This window comes from Opisthocomus hoazin, chromosome 19, assembly GCF_030867145.1.
Source record: "Opisthocomus hoazin isolate bOpiHoa1 chromosome 19, bOpiHoa1.hap1, whole genome shotgun sequence".
Taxonomy (NCBI): domain Eukaryota; kingdom Metazoa; phylum Chordata; class Aves; order Opisthocomiformes; family Opisthocomidae; genus Opisthocomus; species Opisthocomus hoazin.
In genome coordinates, this window is record NC_134432.1 from 15037771 (window position 1) to 15055468 (window position 17698).

At 61.3% G+C, this 17698-nt stretch overlaps 1 protein-coding gene across 2 annotated transcripts in view; it reads left to right on the plus strand.

Moving 5' to 3' along the window:
- NOTCH1 (notch receptor 1) overlaps window positions 1-17698 on the plus strand; it is a 45482-nt gene that overhangs the window by 22629 nt on the left and 5155 nt on the right. Inside the window, exons 5-30 of one of the 2 annotated variants that reach the window (XM_075439365.1) lie at window positions 1813-1935; window positions 2107-2340; window positions 2484-2639; window positions 2731-2916; window positions 3347-3460; window positions 4045-4158; window positions 5481-5714; window positions 6046-6156; window positions 6929-7121; window positions 7376-7521; window positions 7852-7965; window positions 8964-9083; window positions 9506-9658; window positions 10100-10328; window positions 10482-10683; window positions 10828-10981; window positions 11182-11366; window positions 11557-11689; window positions 12004-12261; window positions 12383-12495; window positions 13038-13609; window positions 14338-14766; window positions 15564-15712; window positions 16337-16553; window positions 16903-16993; window positions 17269-17434. In XM_075439365.1, the coding sequence (XP_075295480.1) occupies window positions 1813-1935; window positions 2107-2340; window positions 2484-2639; window positions 2731-2916; window positions 3347-3460; window positions 4045-4158; window positions 5481-5714; window positions 6046-6156; window positions 6929-7121; window positions 7376-7521; window positions 7852-7965; window positions 8964-9083; window positions 9506-9658; window positions 10100-10328; window positions 10482-10683; window positions 10828-10981; window positions 11182-11366; window positions 11557-11689; window positions 12004-12261; window positions 12383-12495; window positions 13038-13609; window positions 14338-14766; window positions 15564-15712; window positions 16337-16553; window positions 16903-16993; window positions 17269-17434 (4896 nt within the window). The remainder of the gene's footprint in view (window positions 1-1812; window positions 1936-2106; window positions 2341-2483; window positions 2640-2730; window positions 2917-3346; window positions 3461-4044; window positions 4159-5480; window positions 5715-6045; window positions 6157-6928; window positions 7122-7375; window positions 7522-7851; window positions 7966-8963; window positions 9084-9505; window positions 9659-10099; window positions 10329-10481; window positions 10684-10827; window positions 10982-11181; window positions 11367-11556; window positions 11690-12003; window positions 12262-12382; window positions 12496-13037; window positions 13610-14337; window positions 14767-15563; window positions 15713-16336; window positions 16554-16902; window positions 16994-17268; window positions 17435-17698) is intronic. The other variant, XM_075439366.1, reaches the window with a different exon arrangement.

The following is a 17698-nucleotide window of genomic DNA, read 5'->3' on the forward strand; positions in this document are numbered from 1 at the left end:
GTCTCCTGCCCCCCACCCCAGGTGGGAGCAGAGCTTGGGGGCAGCGAGGCGTTGGGGCTGACGCAGTGAGCGGTGCCGGGGAAGGAAGCTTTTCCTGCCGGGATGAGCCGGTGCAGCCGGGAGCTCCGTGGAGCGATGCTCTGCAGGAGCAGCTCCGAGCCCTGGCTCCAGCAGAGCGATGCCGCAGGGTCAGGCTGTGGAGGGGGCAGAAGGAGCGGCGCTGGCCCTGCCCTGCCATTCTGCTGACTAGGCACTTTCCCCGGAGCAGCCCAAGAAGCGTCGGGCACATCGGGGTGAGGTATGGCCCTGGGGGGGGAGCATCCCTGTTGCGGGAGGGATCGGCGCTTTCACACCCAGCTGCGGCTTCGTGGGCTGCTTCCAGGAGATTTGCATGCTGCACGAGCTGGTTCGGCTCCCGCGGGGTGGCACGGCGTGGTCCCCGCTGCGGGGGGACGCGAGGGTCCCTCGGCACCTCCGCCATCCCGAACACCTCGCTGCAGGAGCTGCGTCGGCGGGGATAGGAGGGACCGGGGGCTGCTTCTCGTGATAAGAGGGTGATGGATACGCTGGTATGCAGCGCGGCGGACCCGAAACAATGTCCCCTTTTCATTCCCGGAGAGGCCTGGCCGTACCGGGTTTCTCCAAGTTAAACTAATCTTGGCTGTTTTATCATGCCATCGCTGTAGAACGTAACCCTGAGTTTAAAGTAATTGCAGTACTAATTACTCATTGGGATGGTTCAAAATGAGTTAATCCTGGTGTCTAGGACATTGCCAGTTATTGCTGTTCAGTTTCAGCCCAGATGCTCAAAAGTGAGGCACAAATCAGCGTTACCTGCTTTGGATCCCTACCAGCGATCATAAATAGCTGTGGCTGCTCCTCGCGTGGTGGGGCTGAGGCTGTGGGGGAGCAAAAGTGAGCGGAAAAGCCCCAGCTGGGCCAGGGGCTGGGGTCCCGCAGAGGACGAGCCGGGCACCTGGTCTGGACCTGCCTTGGGGAGTCTGGGGGAGCTGCGGGTGCGTGCCGGCACCGCGGGGAGCTGCCGTGGGCTGGCGTCGCCGTCCCGACGCCGGGCGGGCTGGGAAAGCTGACGCCTGACGGTGGCTGGGCTGGGGGCTCTGGGGGTCTTGCCGTAGATGCAGATGCCTGGAGAAGGGCCTGGCCGTTTCATTTCTGCTGCGGATGCCGCGGGGAGAGGCCGGGGGCGGCACGGTGTCCGTGCGTGCCACGCTGTCAGGCAGAGGCGATAACTCAAAGCGGAGCAGCCGGGCTCAGCGCGCGGGCAGCGGGCTGGGATCGGCACCGCGCTGCGTGGGGCCGTGGCTCGCCCCGCCGGGGCCCAGGATCCCGCTCCGGGGGAAGCGCTGCTGCTGAGGCTCTTTACCTCTGCAATTAAAAGCCGGTGATTCAGCACCGGGTGCCGCAAGCCTTTGTGGGAGCAGCCCTGGTTCATCCTGTCTTGCCGTGGAGCTGGATCCTCCGCTGCTCGCGGCGAGCGTCTGCAGAGCCGGGGGCTTTGGCAGGCGAGCCCCGCGCTGGGGACGCCCCGTTCTGCCCTGCTCGGGGGAAGCTGCTGCCGCTTGCCAGGCTCCGGTGATGGTGCCCAGGCAGGGAAGCCTGCGTGGCAGAACCAAGCCCCGACAGAGTTGAGATGGGGCTGGGGTGAAACCAGGTAGCTGGCTTCAAAGCTGGGCTGGGAGCGGCACCCGATGACGAGCAACCGGCCGTCGGCGGGGGTTGGCAGGGGGCTGAGGCAGTGGTGGCACGGCCAGCTGGTCGGTCAGCATCACTGCAGACATCTCCTCTGCGCAGGGTTCACGGGCCAGAACTGTGAGGAGAACATCAATGACTGTCCGGGCAACAACTGCAAGAACGGAGGCACCTGCGTGGATGGCGTCAACACCTACAACTGCCAGTGCCCACCCGAGTGGACAGGTAACACCGGCAGCGGCGGTGAGGGTGGCACGGGGCTGAGCTGGGAGGACGGGTCCTGCGCCGGGGGATGCCAGGGACCGGCTGGGGAGAGCTGTCGGACTTCCCAGCGATGCTCGTGGAGCCTGCGGGAGCTGGGCAGCACCAGCCTCATAGGTGCCCTGTCCCTGGCAGGTCAGTACTGCACCGAGGACGTGGACGAGTGCCAGCTGATGCCCAACGCCTGCCAGAACGGGGGCACCTGCCACAACAACCATGGTGGCTACAACTGTGTCTGCGTTAATGGCTGGACGGGAGAGGACTGCAGCGAGAACATCGACGACTGCGCCATGGCTGCCTGCTTCCACGGGGCCACCTGCCACGACCGGGTGGCCTCCTTCTATTGCGAGTGTCCCCACGGCCGCACAGGTGAGGCCCCGTCCCATCTTGCCCCTTGCTCGCCGGGCAGGGTGGCAGCTCCCCAGATGTCCCCTGGCTCCTAGATGACGTCTTGGTGCCTGATGACTTCTGTGCCCATCACCCTTGACGTGCATCTGCCTTTTGCTGCCCAGGTTTGCTGTGCCACCTCGATGACGCCTGCATCAGCAACCCCTGCAACGAGGGCTCCAACTGTGACACCAACCCCGTCAACGGCAAAGCCATCTGCACGTGTCCTTCGGGGTACACGGGGCCAGCCTGCAGCCAGGACGTGGACGAGTGCTCGCTGGGTGAGCACGGGGGCTGAGCTCGTGCAGGCAGCTGGGGAGAGCACCGGGGCAGCCGGGAGCGTGTCCTGTGAGCTGCGCTTGTGTCTTGCAGGAGCCAACCCTTGCGAGCACGCAGGCAAATGCATCAACACCCAGGGGTCCTTCCAGTGCCAGTGCCTGCAGGGCTACTCGGGCCCTCGCTGCGAGATCGACGTCAACGAGTGCCTCTCCAACCCCTGCCAGAACGATGCCACCTGCCTGGACCAGATCGGGGAGTTCCAGTGCATCTGCATGCCCGGTGGGTGGGCAGCCTGGTGGACCCCTGCCTGGCGCTGGGTGCGGGTGGTGGGAGGGCTCTGGGTGCTCCGGAGCTTCAGCTGAGGAGCCACGGGAGGTGAGTGTGCCTGGGAACGGCACCAAAAAGAAATTGCTAAGCAGAGATTGCGCGGTCTCCCGCAGTGATGAGGGGATGGGAGCAGAGGGTTGGGCACCATCAACCCTGCTCCGGACACCTTCTCCTGCCCACCTGGCTGGCTTGGATCAAGCCAAGGGCAGGGAGATCCAAGGTGGACGACCATAGAGCAGCTTGTGCATCAGGTCCCACCACCAGCAGCACAGCTCCTGAGCTGCCTTTGTAAAGACGGGGGGACCGAATACACCCTGGTGTAACCTGCGCGTTGTGCCGGCCCCGCGTCGCGGCGCTGACGGTGCGCCGGGTCTCTCGGCAGGTTACGAGGGGGTTTACTGCGAGATCAACACGGACGAGTGCGCCAGCAGCCCCTGCCTGCACAACGGCAACTGCCTCGACAAGATCAACGAGTTCCACTGCGAGTGCCCCACCGGTACGCGGCGTCCATCCCGCTGCGGCAGAGACAGAGCCGCACGGCGTCCCGTCCCGAGCCACGAAGGAGCTCCTTAGGTTTCAGAGCCTCCCAAAATGGGGAGATGGGGCTGAGCACCTTTCGATGCTTTCGGGACGGGGGGTTCCCTCGTCCCGGCGAGGGGCTGAGCCCCGCGCGGGTGATGCTGCACCAAGTCTGGCCCATGGGAGAGGGGAAGGAGGGTTAAACCCCACGGCTTTGCACTTGAAAAGGCCCCTCTTTGGGAAGGAGGGCCGGGGGCTGGGGGGGCCGCGCCAAGCGGCTTTGAATGCGGTGTCAAAGTCACGGGGTGGAGCGGAGAATGGGGAGACGGTTAATCTGTGAAAGGAGGTTTTGAAGTTCAGAGACTTTGCTCCTCTAGAGATGTAAATAAGATGCTCTCAATGGCGGGTCGCAGCCCCGCATTCAGGGCCCCCAGCAGCCGTCCCCATGGAAACCCGGCGCCCCGGCCGGGATGCGGGGGGCCCGGCGGGATCTGCCCGGCGGCGGGGGGAGGCTGGTGGGTCCGGCCACTGCGCGGGGACATGACTTCTCCCTGCGTCCAGGCTTCAACGGGCACCTGTGCCAGTTCGACATCGACGAGTGCGCCAGCACCCCCTGCAAGAATGGTGCCAAGTGCGTGGACGGCCCCAACACCTACAGCTGCGAGTGCACCGAAGGTGAGGGGTCCCCGCGTCCGGGGAGGCTCTGGGGATCCCACCCCACCGGGCACCAACGAGCCACTTTCCACCCCGTGACGTGCCGTAAAACCACATTGCTGAATTATTAACAAGTGCCCACCTGCCATGGGGGGGTCCCTGCTGATGTGATTCCCGTGGGGCAGGACTGTCAGGGCAAGGACAAGGGGCAACGGGCACAAACTGAAGCAGAGGAAGCTCCAGCTGAACACGAGGAAGAACTTCTTCCCTCTGAGGGTGACGGAGCCCTGGCCCAGGCTGCCCAGGGAGGCTGTGGAGTCTCCTTCTCTGGAGATATTCAAGCCCCGCCTGGACACGGTGCTGTGCAGCCTGCTCTGGGTGACCCTGCTTGGGCAGGGGGTTGGGCTGGGTGACCCACAGAGGTCCCTTCCAACCCCTGCCATGCTGGGATTCCGTGATTCTGTCCCTTTCCCGGGTGTTGGAGAAGCTGGTGTAACTCCACTGCCCGCCGGCCCCGGAGCCAGGCGTAACGAGCCCAGCGTTCGTTAGGTGTGGCCCTGCAGCGGCCGTCCCGCCGTGCTCCCAGCCTCGGCAGCGGGCGGCAGCGAGGGGGACGGCAGGAAGGAAGGAATAAAGCTGCCTCTATGGGGACGCAAGGTGCAGGGCTGCGGGGGCTCGCCGGCCGAAACCCAAGGAGCGATTGCACAAAATGATGACTTGAGCCGTGGTGGCAAACAGTGGCTCTTTTGTGGAGCAGCTCCCGCCAGAAATCTTCCAGCTCAATGGCCTCTAATTAGTGTCTTGCTAATGCCAAGCCCCGATGAAAAGCTGCTATGTGGGCTTGGCGGGGTCTAGTCAAAGCTGTACTTTGTCCTCGGCTCTCCACCCCCAAACCCGGCAGGGAGGGAGCCGCCCGGGAGAATGGGCTCTGCTGGGGGGGTTATTATTCGGGGGTGCCTGCGGCTGGCCCCCCTGCATGCTCCGGGACGAGCCGTGGGCAAGCGCGGGGCCCCGCTCCTGAGCCGGGGCTGCTTAATGCAGGTCATTGTGCGCCCCGGGACAAAGCCCGCGAGCCGGGGTCTGACCAGCCCCACCGCCAGCAAGCTGGGGTGCTCGCCTGCCTGCGCCCCGCTCCCGGGGGTCCCGGGGCTTGTGGTGGGGCGGGTGGGCAGGCCAAGCCACCCTGGTGCACTGCCTCACACCTGGCCAGGGTGGGAAAGGGTGTCCCCCATCCTCACCCCGCGTCCCCCATCCTCACCCAACGTCCCCCATCCTCACCCCGCGTCCCCCATCCTCACCCCGCGTCCCCCATCCTCACCCCGTCTCCCTCCCGCTGGTGGCAGGTTTCTCGGGTGCTCACTGCGAGATCGACATCGATGAGTGCGACCCCGACCCGTGCCACTACGGGACCTGCAAGGACAGCATCGCCGCCTTCACCTGCCTCTGCCAGCCAGGCTACACGGGCCACCGCTGCGACATCAACATCAATGAGTGCCAGAGCCAGCCCTGCAAAAACGGGGGGACCTGCCAGGACAGGAACAACGCCTACAACTGCCTCTGCCTCAAAGGGACCACGGGTGAGCGGGAGGGACCCCCCGGGGGCTCCATGCGGGTTGGCCGTGCCAAGCAGCACCCTAGTCCCATCCCCGTCCCCGGGCGGGTTGGCCCTGGGCTGTCGCCCGCAGCCGCGCTGGTGCTGGGGCTGGCCCGGGGCATCCTTGGGGAGGGCGAGTTCTCCCAGTTGGGTGCCCGGCTCTCGCAGGGATCGTGCCCCAGCCGGGAGCCGGGCAGCTGCTCGTGGCGGAAGCGCTTTTTCGTGGAGCGGCAGCGGCGGTCGGTGCCGGTGGGCTTCGTTTTGCCTCGTCAGCAGGGCCGGGGACCCCCTAACGGCACCGCTCTCCTCCCCAGGGCCCAACTGCGAGATCAACCTGGACGACTGCGCCAGCAACCCCTGCGACTACGGCAAGTGCATCGACAAGATCAACGGCTACGAGTGCACCTGCGAGCCGGGCTACACAGGTGAGAGCAGGGCAGGGCGGCCACCGCAGCACCCTGGGGACGTGGTCTGGATGCAGCCTCACGCCGGGGAGCCCTGGGATGTCCCCCGTGGCCACGCAGGGATGCCTGCGGCTGGCGGTGCCCCACGCAGCCAGGGCGAGGGTGCGGTGAGGAGGGGAGACGCTGCCATCCCACTTGCCGGAGGTTTTGCACCCTCCAGCGCTCCTGCTTGTTCAGGAGGGTGGCGCTGGCTCAGGCCGAAATCAAAGGGGTGTCTGGTGCCGCGAATTCGATTCCCGCTGCGCCCACTCCCATGGGTATCAGGTTGCTGCCTCGTCTGACTGGTTTTGTTTGATCCCTGCTGGAAATGGCGGAGGGCTTTGATGGGGGCGGCCGCCGCCTCTCCCCGCTCGCGCGGCCCCTTGTCCTCCTGCCCACTGGGAGCCACAATAAAGCCTGGCTTTGTTGGCCACGGCAGGTAGGGTTACCGGCTGAAACCAGCACCCTTCGTTATTCCTTTCTGCACCAAAAGAGCCCAGGGCATGGCCTCCTCCCAGTCAAGTTTAATTAAGCCAGGCGGGCGATGCAGGGGTGTGAAGTCACCCTACCCGGGGGGCAGCCCGCTCCTCTGCGGCCAGCACACGTGTGCCCAGAGACTGGAGCCTCCGGCAGCCGTGCCCCAGGTGGCTGGAGGGGATCCTGCCCGGTGGGTGCCCCCCGGGTGGCAGCGCGCCCGCCGTGCCATGCCATGCACCCTGTGGGGTGACATTTGCTCACCCCCACCCTTTCCCAGGGCGCATGTGCAACATCAACATCGACGAGTGCTCCAGCAACCCCTGCCACAACGGGGGCACCTGCAAGGATGGCATCAACGGCTTCACCTGCCTCTGCCCCGAGGGCTTCCACGACCCCAAGTGCCTGTCCGAAGTGAATGAGTGCAACAGCAACCCCTGCATCCACGGGAAATGCCACGACGGGCTGAACGGGTAGGTGGGGGGGCGCGGGGGCTGCTGAGGGGCTGCTGGGACCCAAGGGGCACCCAGCGAAGTCGGGGGTAGAGGCAGGGCGAGCAGCTGTCCCCCGTGCTGGCGCTGGTCCACGCTCTGTGGTGGACCAGGGGATGTTTCCCTGCAGGGGCACAGTTAAGAACCGGGGTTTGCTGGGGAAACGATGGCTGCTGCAGCCGGGAGGGCCGGGGTGGAGCAGATCCTGTGCTTGATGCCCCAATTTTTCCCCAAAGCTACAGGTGTGACTGCAACCCAGGCTGGAGCGGGACAAACTGCGACATTAACAATAACGAGTGTGAATCCAATCCCTGCATGAACGGTGGCACCTGCAAGGACATGACCAGCGGCTACATCTGCACCTGCAGGGAGGGCTTCAGCGGTAAGGGTGCAGCCGGGGACGCTGCCCCGTTCCCCTGGTGCTGGGGCCTGGGTGGGAGCTGTGGGTGAGCGTCTCCGTGATGCTGGGTGGGTTGGAGGCTTTGCTGTGGGGTGGTGGAGACCCCGGGTCTGGTTGGGAGATGTGGCAGTGCTGCCAGCCTGGGGACCTTCAGCAGAGATCGGGCACCCATGGCTGGAGCTGAGAACAGGAGGCTCTTCCAGGGCGATGCGTGGGCCATTGCCGTGGCCACCGTGTCCCAGCTGTGTCTTCAGCCCCCTCCCACCAGCACACCTCCATCACAGCAGCTTTTATCTATTTTTCTTAACACAGGACCCAACTGCCAGACCAATATCAACGAATGCGCTTCCAACCCTTGCCTGAACCAGGGCACGTGCATCGACGACGTTGCCGGCTATACCTGCAACTGCCTCCTGCCCTACACAGGTGAGGGGGAGCGCCCCGTGCCCCCAGGCCCTCAGTGGGGCTCTGCAGGGCTGCTGCTTCAGGTGTGACAGCAAAGCGGTCCCTCAGCACGTGTGACAAGCCAGCACCAAGCATGGAGGCTTCCCTTGTGCTGCCCTGCCGTGGGGCTGCCCGCGGCCGCGCTCCACCTCCCTGTGCCATGGCGCAGCCGGAGGAAATTTGGAGGAGCTTTGGGAAGCAGCCAGCCAGAGCTTCCTCCCTCCTCCTCCTCCTCCTCTTCCTCCTCCTCCTCCTCTTGGAGGGCACCGAGGCGGTGGCTCGGCCGCAGCCAGCACCCGGGGCAGCAGCCCCAGGCAGCCACCCCACTCACGCCCCACCGCCCTGGGTGGTCGGCGCTGCCGGTGGCCCCGTTCTCCTGCCATGGTGCTCACGCTGGAAAAAGCGAGCCGAGGCCAAGGGGCCGGGGGATTCTGCTGAGCCGATTCCTGTTTGCCGGCCTCCTGCTTCCGCTCGCACAGAGCGGCAGCCTTTGCACAATTGCAGGAAGCCGTGAGCTGTTTCCTGCCCTCGGCAGTGGCCATAGAAACCCCTGGGGGGACGGGGACGGGGCAGGCAGGGAGGGGAAGGCTCTGGAAAATAGCAAAGGCCAGTTCGGGAGATACTGGCTGACAGGGAAGATAAGGGTTCGGAGGGAACGTGTCCCTTGGCTGGACGTAAACAGGAAAAGCAGCTGAGAGGGACGGGGAGGAGCGCGAGGGGGGAAAGACACGCCGAGCAGCGCTTCCCTGCCAAAGGAAGTGTGCAGCACTTTAATGCAGCCCAGATTGCCAGGGCTTAAAGGATTCAGGGGGGCGTTGGGGTCACGGGGTACCAGGGATGGAGAACATGGCCCTAGCTGGGCTACCCCGGCATGGTGGGGAAGCCCAGAGCGTGCCCCGGGGCAGGGGACAGGGGTAGCTGGGGTCTTGGGCCACCCCTTGTTTTGGAGGGGGTGTCAGCGGTTGCTTGTGCCTGTGCAGGAGCCACCTGCGAGGACGTGCTGGCCCCCTGCGCCGGCAGCCCCTGCAAGAACGGCGGCGAGTGCCGGGAGTCAGAAAACTACGAGAGCTTCTCCTGCAGTTGCCCCGCTGGCTGGCAAGGTAGGGGCACAGCCCGTCTCGGGGTTCAGCACGCCCCGCTCTCCTCGGCTGCTCGGGGAGTGACAGACAGAGGGGAGGGAGCGTGGCCGGGGAGCAGTGGGAAGGTGGCTGCCTGCCCGCCCTGCCAGACGGGAGCAACCTGGCACGGTGCCCGGCCCCGGGGAGGGTCCTGTCCTGCCCCATGGCTCACGTGGGTGGATGGGACATGGCCATCGCCCGCACTCCTTGGCGAGGGTCCTGTCCTGCCCCACAGGTCACCCAGGTGGATGCGATGCAGCCATCGCCCGCACTCCTTGGCAAGGGCAGTTTGCTGCAAGGGCATCCCCAGTGCAAGCGGTGCCCAAGATGTCGTCGTCGTCGTCCCCGGGGCTTTCCCCAGCACCTCCATGCCCACGCGGTCCCCGTCCCCCTCTGTCCCGCAGGTCAGACCTGCGAGATCGACATCAACGAGTGCGTGAAGAGCCCCTGCCGCAACGGGGCCACGTGCCAGAACACCAACGGGAGCTACCGCTGCGCCTGCAGAGCCGGCTTCGCCGGCCGCAACTGCGACACCGACATCGACGACTGCAAGCCCAGTAAGAGCAGGGGCTGCTCTGGGGACCGCGCTCAGCCCAGCCTGGAGCCAGCAGCCTCCTTGCCCGTCCTGGGGCTGGGATCCTTGCTGCGCGTGGGCGAGCCCTGGCGCTGCTTTGCTCTGGGCTGTGCCTCAAGCCCTGCTCGGGCTTTTGGGCCACCTCGAGCACGTCCCGGCTGAGCTGCGTTGGTCCAAGGCCGGATGGGAGCTGGGGGGGAAGAGTGGTGTGTGGGCAGTGAGCATGTATGTCCCATGTGCCCTGCTTGTGCCCAGTCTCCCAGTGGGGCTGGCCCGGTCTCTGCCTGGTCCACAGGCTCTGTCCCGTCCCTCTGCACGGCCAGGGGACGTGTGCGGGGACGGTGCTGCGGGGCAGGTCCTGGGCAGGGCTGCTGCACCAGGGCTGGACCCATTGCATGTTCATGCACACATCCATCCTCTCCAGATCCGTGCCACAACGGTGGCTCCTGCTCTGATGGTGTCGGCACATTCTTCTGCGAGTGCCTGGCTGGTTTCCGTGGGCCCAAGTGCGAGGAGGACATCAACGAGTGCGCCAGCAACCCCTGCAAGAACGGTGCCAACTGCACCGACTGCGTCAACAGCTACACCTGCACCTGCCCCTCCGGCTTCAGCGGCATCCACTGCGAGAACAACACGCCTGACTGCACGGAGAGGTACAGCCCAGCGCGGCTCCTGCCACGGGCGCAGCCTTGGAGCAAGGGGCTGAGGTCCCTGCGCTGCCCCGTAGCCCTGGGCTGGTTTGTGGGGGCTTTGGCGTGGAGCACGGGCGGTGGTGACTCACGGGGACGTGATGTCTGTGTTCCCAGCTCCTGCTTCAATGGTGGGACCTGCGTGGATGGCATCAACACCTTCACCTGCGTCTGCCCGCCCGGCTTCACGGGCAGCTACTGCGAGCACAACATTAATGAGTGCGACTCCAAGCCGTGCCTGAACGGGGGCACGTGCCAGGACAGCTACGGAACATACAAGTGCACTTGTCCCCAGGGATACACCGGGCTCAACTGCCAGGTAGAGGAGCCTTGGGCTGTCGGCCACTCGCTCCAGTGTCCAACCTTGCATGCGGGCTGGGGGGAGCTGGGGGTCACTGCAGCCTCCACTCCTGCAGAAGCCCTGCTGGGTCCTGCCCCCCATCTCCTCCTGTGCTCCCCACAGAACCTGGTGCGCTGGTGCGACTCCTCTCCCTGCAAAAACGGAGGCAAGTGCTGGCAGACCAACAACCTGTACCGCTGTGAGTGCAACAGCGGGTGGACGGGGCTCTACTGCGACGTCCCCAGCGTCTCCTGCGAGGTGGCCGCCAAGCAGCAAGGTCAGTCCCTGCTGCACTCGGTTCTCTTGGTGGGGATCTTTGGCACAACGAGAGCGATCTCAAGGATTGCTGTGACGGGCACACCCTGCGGCTGCAGTCCTGGCTGCGCTCACCGGTGGGACGTGTGGTGGCCAGGACGTGGCCCTGCGGTGCGCGGGTGTCACCGAGGTCCCAGCGTCTCACTCTGCTCTCCCCGGCAGGTATCGACGTAGCACATCTCTGCAGGAATTCAGGGCTCTGCGTGGACACCGGCAACACTCACTTCTGCCGCTGCCAGGCCGGCTACACCGGCAGCTACTGCGAGGAGCAGGTGGACGAGTGCTCCCCCAACCCCTGCCAGAACGGAGCCACCTGCACAGACTACCTGGGAGGCTACTCCTGCGAGGTGAGTGCCGCGGGGGCAGAGATGCACGGGGGAAAGCACCAGTTATTGCCTTCCTGGAGCCCAAGGAGCTGCCCCAGCTTCAGGCTGGTGCCCCTCCACTGGGTTGAAGGCTGGGGTGCTGTCTGTGCTCCTGCAGCCACGTGGGGATTGAGGGAACCTCTCTGATAGTTCCGCTCTTCCCTCCTTGTAGTGCGTGGCTGGTTATCATGGAGTTAACTGCTCAGAGGAGATCAATGAGTGCTTGTCCCACCCATGCCAGAACGGAGGAACCTGCATCGATCTCATCAATACCTACAAATGCTCCTGCCCCAGAGGAACTCAAGGTAAATTAATTCCCCAGGTTGGGGCGTTAGTGGGTTGAGTGCAGATATCCTCGGTATCTGCTCATTAGCTGCTCGGGCTAGCAGAAGCAAATGCAGCGGTAGAGGTTTGTGTTTGCTTGCGAGCTTAGCCATCAAGGCCACGCAACCTTGGCCGCGAGCCTCGCCGCGCTGCGTGCCTCCTGCCAGAGCGGCGGCTCAGGCTGCCGTGGAGTTGGCCAGGCTCAGCCCCTTCGCAGGGGAGGTTCACGCAAGGGACCACCGGGCACCCTGACACTGTTTGATGAGCTGTGTGGGTTGTTCCCCCATCTCTCTAGGGGTGCACTGTGAGATCAATGTGGATGACTGCAGCCCTTTCTTTGATCCTGTCACCCTGGGGCCCAAGTGCTTTAACAATGGCAAGTGCACGGATCGGGTAGGTGGCTACAGCTGCATCTGCCCCCCTGGCTTTGTAGGGGAGCGCTGCGAGGGAGACGTCAACGAGTGCCTGTCCAACCCCTGCGACGCCCGCGGCACCCAGAACTGCGTGCAGCGGGTCAACGACTACAAATGCGAGTGCCGACCTGGCTACACAGGTGAGCGCCGTGTCCCCCCCGTCCCCCACCCTGCTCCCAGCGCCCAGCCCTGCGGCCCCCGGCCACTGCGAGCATCTCGCACGCCTTCCTCTGCTCCTCACGCGCTCCTCTCCCTCGGCAGGCCGCCGCTGTGACACCGTGGTGGATGGCTGTAAAGGCAAACCCTGCAGGAACGGGGGAACCTGCGCTGTTGCCAGCAACACCGGCCGTGGCTTCATCTGCAAATGCCCCCCGGTAGGTACCTGCTCCCCTCCAGCTCCCAGCGTGGGATGTTGCACGGGCCCTGCAAGTCAGCCCCTCGCACAGCGGCGCAGCGAAGGGGCCAGTTTAGCCCCTGTGGCTTCCCTGGCTGGGGTAACCAGGGTGATCGTGGGGGGACGATGCATTGCTGTGGGTGCTGACTGGAGGGAGGTGCGTCTGTATGTCCCTCCTCGCTTGCAAGGAGACCGGGTTAGGGTCAGGGAGAAGGAGGCGGCTCAGCCCTGCAGGAGCCACGCGCAGCTTGGTAGGACAGACTCTTCCATGGTTGACCGTTGTTTGCACCAGGTAAAGGTGGAGCAGGTAGCTATGCAAAAGAGCTCCCTTCGTTTGGAGTGGGATGCTCTGACAGGCGGGATGCTCTACGTTCTTGATGATTGTTGCCCATCACTAGTTTCAGAGGACGCACCAGAGCCGTGCCCTGATGCACTGGGTTTGTGCCAAGTTTCTCAGCGTGTTAGGCTGCTCATAGGACAGCGTCAGTGATTCTGACTCCCTCCTTGCTGTCACCTCCCCAGGGATTCGTGGGTGCCACCTGCGAGAACGACTCCCGCACCTGTGGGAACCTGCACTGCCTGAACGGTGGCACTTGCATCTCCATCCACAAGAGCTCCAAGTGCATGTGCGCGCCGGCCTTCACGGGTCCCGAGTGCCAGTACCCGGCCAGCAGCCCCTGCACCTCCAACCCCTGCTACAACAGGGGCACCTGCGAGTTCTTCGGCGATGCCTCCCCCTACTACCGGTGCAACTGCCCTGCCAACTTCAACGGCCTCAACTGCCACATCCTCGACTTCGATTTCCAGGGTGGCATCGGGCAGGATATCATCCCACCCAAAATTGAGGAGAAGTGCGAGATTGCCGTTTGCGCGGGCTACGCCGGCAACAAGATCTGCGATGGGAAATGCAACAACCATGCCTGCGGCTGGGACGGGGGTGACTGCTCCCTCAATTTCAACGACCCCTGGAAGAACTGCTCCCAGTCTCTGCAGTGCTGGAAGTACTTCAACGACGGCAAGTGCGACGCTCAGTGCAACAACGCTGGCTGCCTGTACGATGGATTTGACTGCCAGAAATACGAAGGGCAGTGCAAGTAAGTGGCTCGCTCATTGACCCTCTTAAAGCCATGACCTCTGGGCTCATCATCTGGGGGTATTTTCTGGTTGCATCTGCTAAAGCTCCTCAGCGCAGACCTGTTGTTCGCTCCCTACGTTCTGTTCTGCTGCCTGTGGGGCTGCAACTCAAACAACCACACTTCTCTGTGATCTTACCGAGTTCATGTCCACTTGGAAGCTCTCTGGGTTTGGCTCATTCCAGATGGCTTCCCTGTCCTTGCCTGTAACACGCCAGACAAGTGAATTCCCCAGCTCGCAGTAGTAACACAGTGAGTTTCAGTGTAGGGAGACCCCAGATGGAAGAGCTGCCAGAAAACAGGATGATGTTAACATCCAGGCATTTACCAAACATTGTCTTTGGCAACAGCAGGAACTTAATCCCAGATTCATGGACAAACTCTGGTCTGAGTAACTGTTCTGTGTCCCGCTGTCTTCTCTGAGTCACAGTAATTTATCCCTGTTTTCTGGCATCTGAATTGCAACTTATAATTTAACAGCTGCTGTCTTTCACCCCCAGTGGTGACTGCTTCACGGTGCTGCGTGAAACGATTGCCTTCTGTGTAAACTGGTTGAGTGTCCGTCAGGATGAGGCATATTTATACGAAAGAGAGGTCCTTGTGGACCACTGCTTGTTTTCTCAGCAGACAGTAATATGTGCAGTGCTCCGTCTAATTCGTTCTTCTGCCTTTCTTGTTCTTCTGCCCAGCCCTCTGTACGATCAGTACTGCAAAGATCACTTCTCAGATGGTCACTGTGACCAGGGCTGCAATAATTTTGAGTGCGAGTGGGATGGTCTGGACTGTGCAAACAACATGCCGGAGAAGCTGGCAGATGGCACGCTGGTGGTGGTGGTCCTCATCACTCCCGAGAACCTGAAGAACAACTCTTTCAACTTCCTGCGGGAGCTGAGCCGCGTGCTGCACACCAACGTGGTCTTCAAGAAGAATGCCAAGGGAGAGTACATGATCTTTCCGTACTACGGCAATGAGGAGGAGCTGAAAAAGCATTACATCAAGAGATCAACAGAGGACTGGTCAGACATGTCTAGTGCTGTCATCAACAAAGTGAAGAGCAGCCTCTACTCCAGGGCTGGCAGAAGGCAGAGGAGAGAGCTCGATCAGATGGACATCAGAGGGTAAGGGGGACCAGTGCGTTCCTTTTGCACCGAGCTGCGTTTGTTTTCTGCGTCGATAATAGTAACACGCTATAAGGGGAAGGATGTAGGCCAGAGAATTGTATTGAGACGTTGCTTTCAGTGTGAATAGAAACCGGATTTTGCTCTCGTGTGGGAAAAGCGAGTGATCGCTCAGGAATCCCTGATACAATGCTGCGCCGACTCTCACGATTGAAGGAGTCCTGTGTATTGTCGGGAGCCGGGGCTGGGCTGGGTGGGAGCTGGAAGCAGAGGTTGGCCTGACCGACTGTCTGACTTCAGGAAGTCATTAAGTTAAGCCTCAGTTTCTCCCTGGGAAATGCTTTCTAGAGCTTTGTTGTAAAACTCAATTACTGCAAACTGTGTTTGGAGATCTTTGGTATAAACATATAGATCTAACCATCTCCCTCTCTGTGGGCTCAATCAAAAGCCACCGACAGCAAAGGAGCTAGAGCAGCGAAAGTGATGGGAAAAGATCTGCAGGCTCCCAAACAGCGTTGTTTAAGATAGCAGAGTGCCTGCGTAATTCTAAAAATTGTGAAGCAGAGACTCCCTTCCATTCTTTTAGATAAGGAGTTAGATTTTGTGGTGCTCACTGAGACAAATCCAGTAGACCAGGAGTGTGAGCTGCAGGGCTTGGGCCACGGGGGAGCGAGGAGATGGGTTCCCACCTTCTGATTCCCACTGATGGGGGTTAAGGCAGGAAGGGAGACAGGGCTCGTCTGGCTTCTCAGTGTGGCCATCGCTCCGTGCTCCTCACCGACTCCTCTCTCGCACAGATCCATCGTCTACTTGGAAATTGATAACCGCCAGTGCATCCAGTCGTCTTCCCAGTGCTTCCAGAGTGCAACCGATGTGGCGGCGTTCCTGGGCGCCTTGGCCTCCCTTGGCAACCTGAACATACCCTACAAAATAGAAGCCGTTAAAAGTAAGTATGGCTGGTCGGCTGGGGAGGAGAGACAGCCAAAACTTTCCAGCCTCATCCATGTTTAGTTATCTCTCAGCTGGCTGCATCTGAGCACAGTCTGGTTTTAATAACCTTGCATCTTTTTTTTTTTTCCCCTTTGTCTGTTCTTAAAAAAATTGCAAAACCAGTTTACTATTTTTTGCTCATTCCAGGTTTATTTCAAAACCATTATCACTATAAAAGTTATAAGGGGAAAAAAAAAAGAGAAAATAAAAAGAAAGCTCAACCAGCTCCAATCAATCAGTGACATGGAAGGAGTTGAAGTTTGTATCTTGAAAATCCCCCCTAAATCCTTTTGTCTTAACAGCTCAATGCAAGCGCAATGATTTGAAGTTTGCTAATCCTTTTCCTTAAAGGAGAAAAAAGTGAAGCTGTCTCCTGATGCAGGCTGGCTTGTGCAGCCGAGAATTTGCCGATAGTTTGCAATTCTGATTAATAGCGTGTAAAATGACCTTATTTTGGGGGGGCTGATTTAGATCAGCCTTAGGTACCTCTATTAACTAATTTTCCTTCATTTCCACTCTGTCACTGGTTTGCTATGCAGCTTAATGTCTCAGCGTCTCTTCGTGCCCCACTGTTCTGTAGGTGAAACAGCTGAGCCGGCGAAGAACTCCCAGCTGTATCCTATGTACGTGGTGGTGGCTGCGCTGGTCTTGCTTGCTTTCATTGGAGTGGGAGTACTGGTGTCTCGTAAGCGGCGCAGGGAGCATGGGCAGCTTTGGTTCCCAGAAGGCTTCAAAGTGACAGAGTCGAGCAAGAAGAAGCGACGAGAACCGCTTGGGGAGGATTCTGTTGGACTGAAGTGAGTAATTTGCTTGCTAACCCGTTAAACGCAGTGCAGCAGGGCTGCTCGGGGCTCTGCTGAAAGAGCCCATCGGAGTTTTGTTCTCTAGTGCATCATACTGGCATCGCGGGGAGAAGAAAAAATCAGGTTTCTTAAAGATCTGCATGGGGAAAATAGTGTTTCCATCTGGAGGAGGTTTTTAACTGCTCTGTGGTCCATTTGCACTTGGTAAAAAATGAAAGGCAACCTGAGGGGGACCTGCTGGAAATTGCCTTGTTGATTCTTCTTTCAGTTTGTGCACACAGTCCATCACACTCTAGTTCCTGCAGAGGAGCTAATTTTTTGTGTGGTTTTTCTTTTTTCAAAGACCCCTCAAAAATGCTTCTGACGGCACGCTGATGGATGACAACCAAAATGAGTGGGGTGATGAGGAGACCTTGGACACCAAGAAGTTCAGGGTAAGCTCACTGCCCCGTTCCGTTGCTGTGCAGCACGTAGTCACTGGCGGGGTTTTGTCGTGGAAGGAGCAGAGCGCTGCGGGAAGCAGCAGAGCGGAGGGACCCCCGGGGGCCCGGTCTGCGCTGCGCATCGCTGCCGCCGGCTCCTTCGCGAACCTGCGTGCGACACTCGCACCTTTGGGACTTGCAGAGCTTCCCACGCTAGAGCTCAGCCCCCTCCTCCCGCCCTGCCTCGTGCGCTTTGCTCGGTGCTCATTTCCCGCTGTCGTTCCCAGTTCGAGGAGCAGGCGATGCTGCCCGACACGGACGATCAGACGGATCACCGGCAGTGGACCCAGCAGCACCTGGATGCCGCTGACCTGCGCATATCCTCCATGGCGCCTACTCCGCCGCAGGGGGAAATCGATGCGGACTGCATGGATGTCAACGTCAGAGGGCCCGGTAAGGTGGACTCCTTTCACCTCTGTGGTGCTTGTCAGCTCATCTGAAATCCTCCCTTACCCCTTGCAGGTGAGCGGTCCCAGACAGCCCTACCCATCTCCATTTCTAGCAGGGAGTTGCTGCTAGCCGTTCTGCATGGTTGTGTGTGATTTAGAGATAGATCCTGTCACGTTTTGCTGTCCGTGAGATCTCTTTTGTTTAATCACTGAGATGGAAATTAGAGAATACAGAAGAAGTACCTGTTAAATCATCCAGCTTATCTCT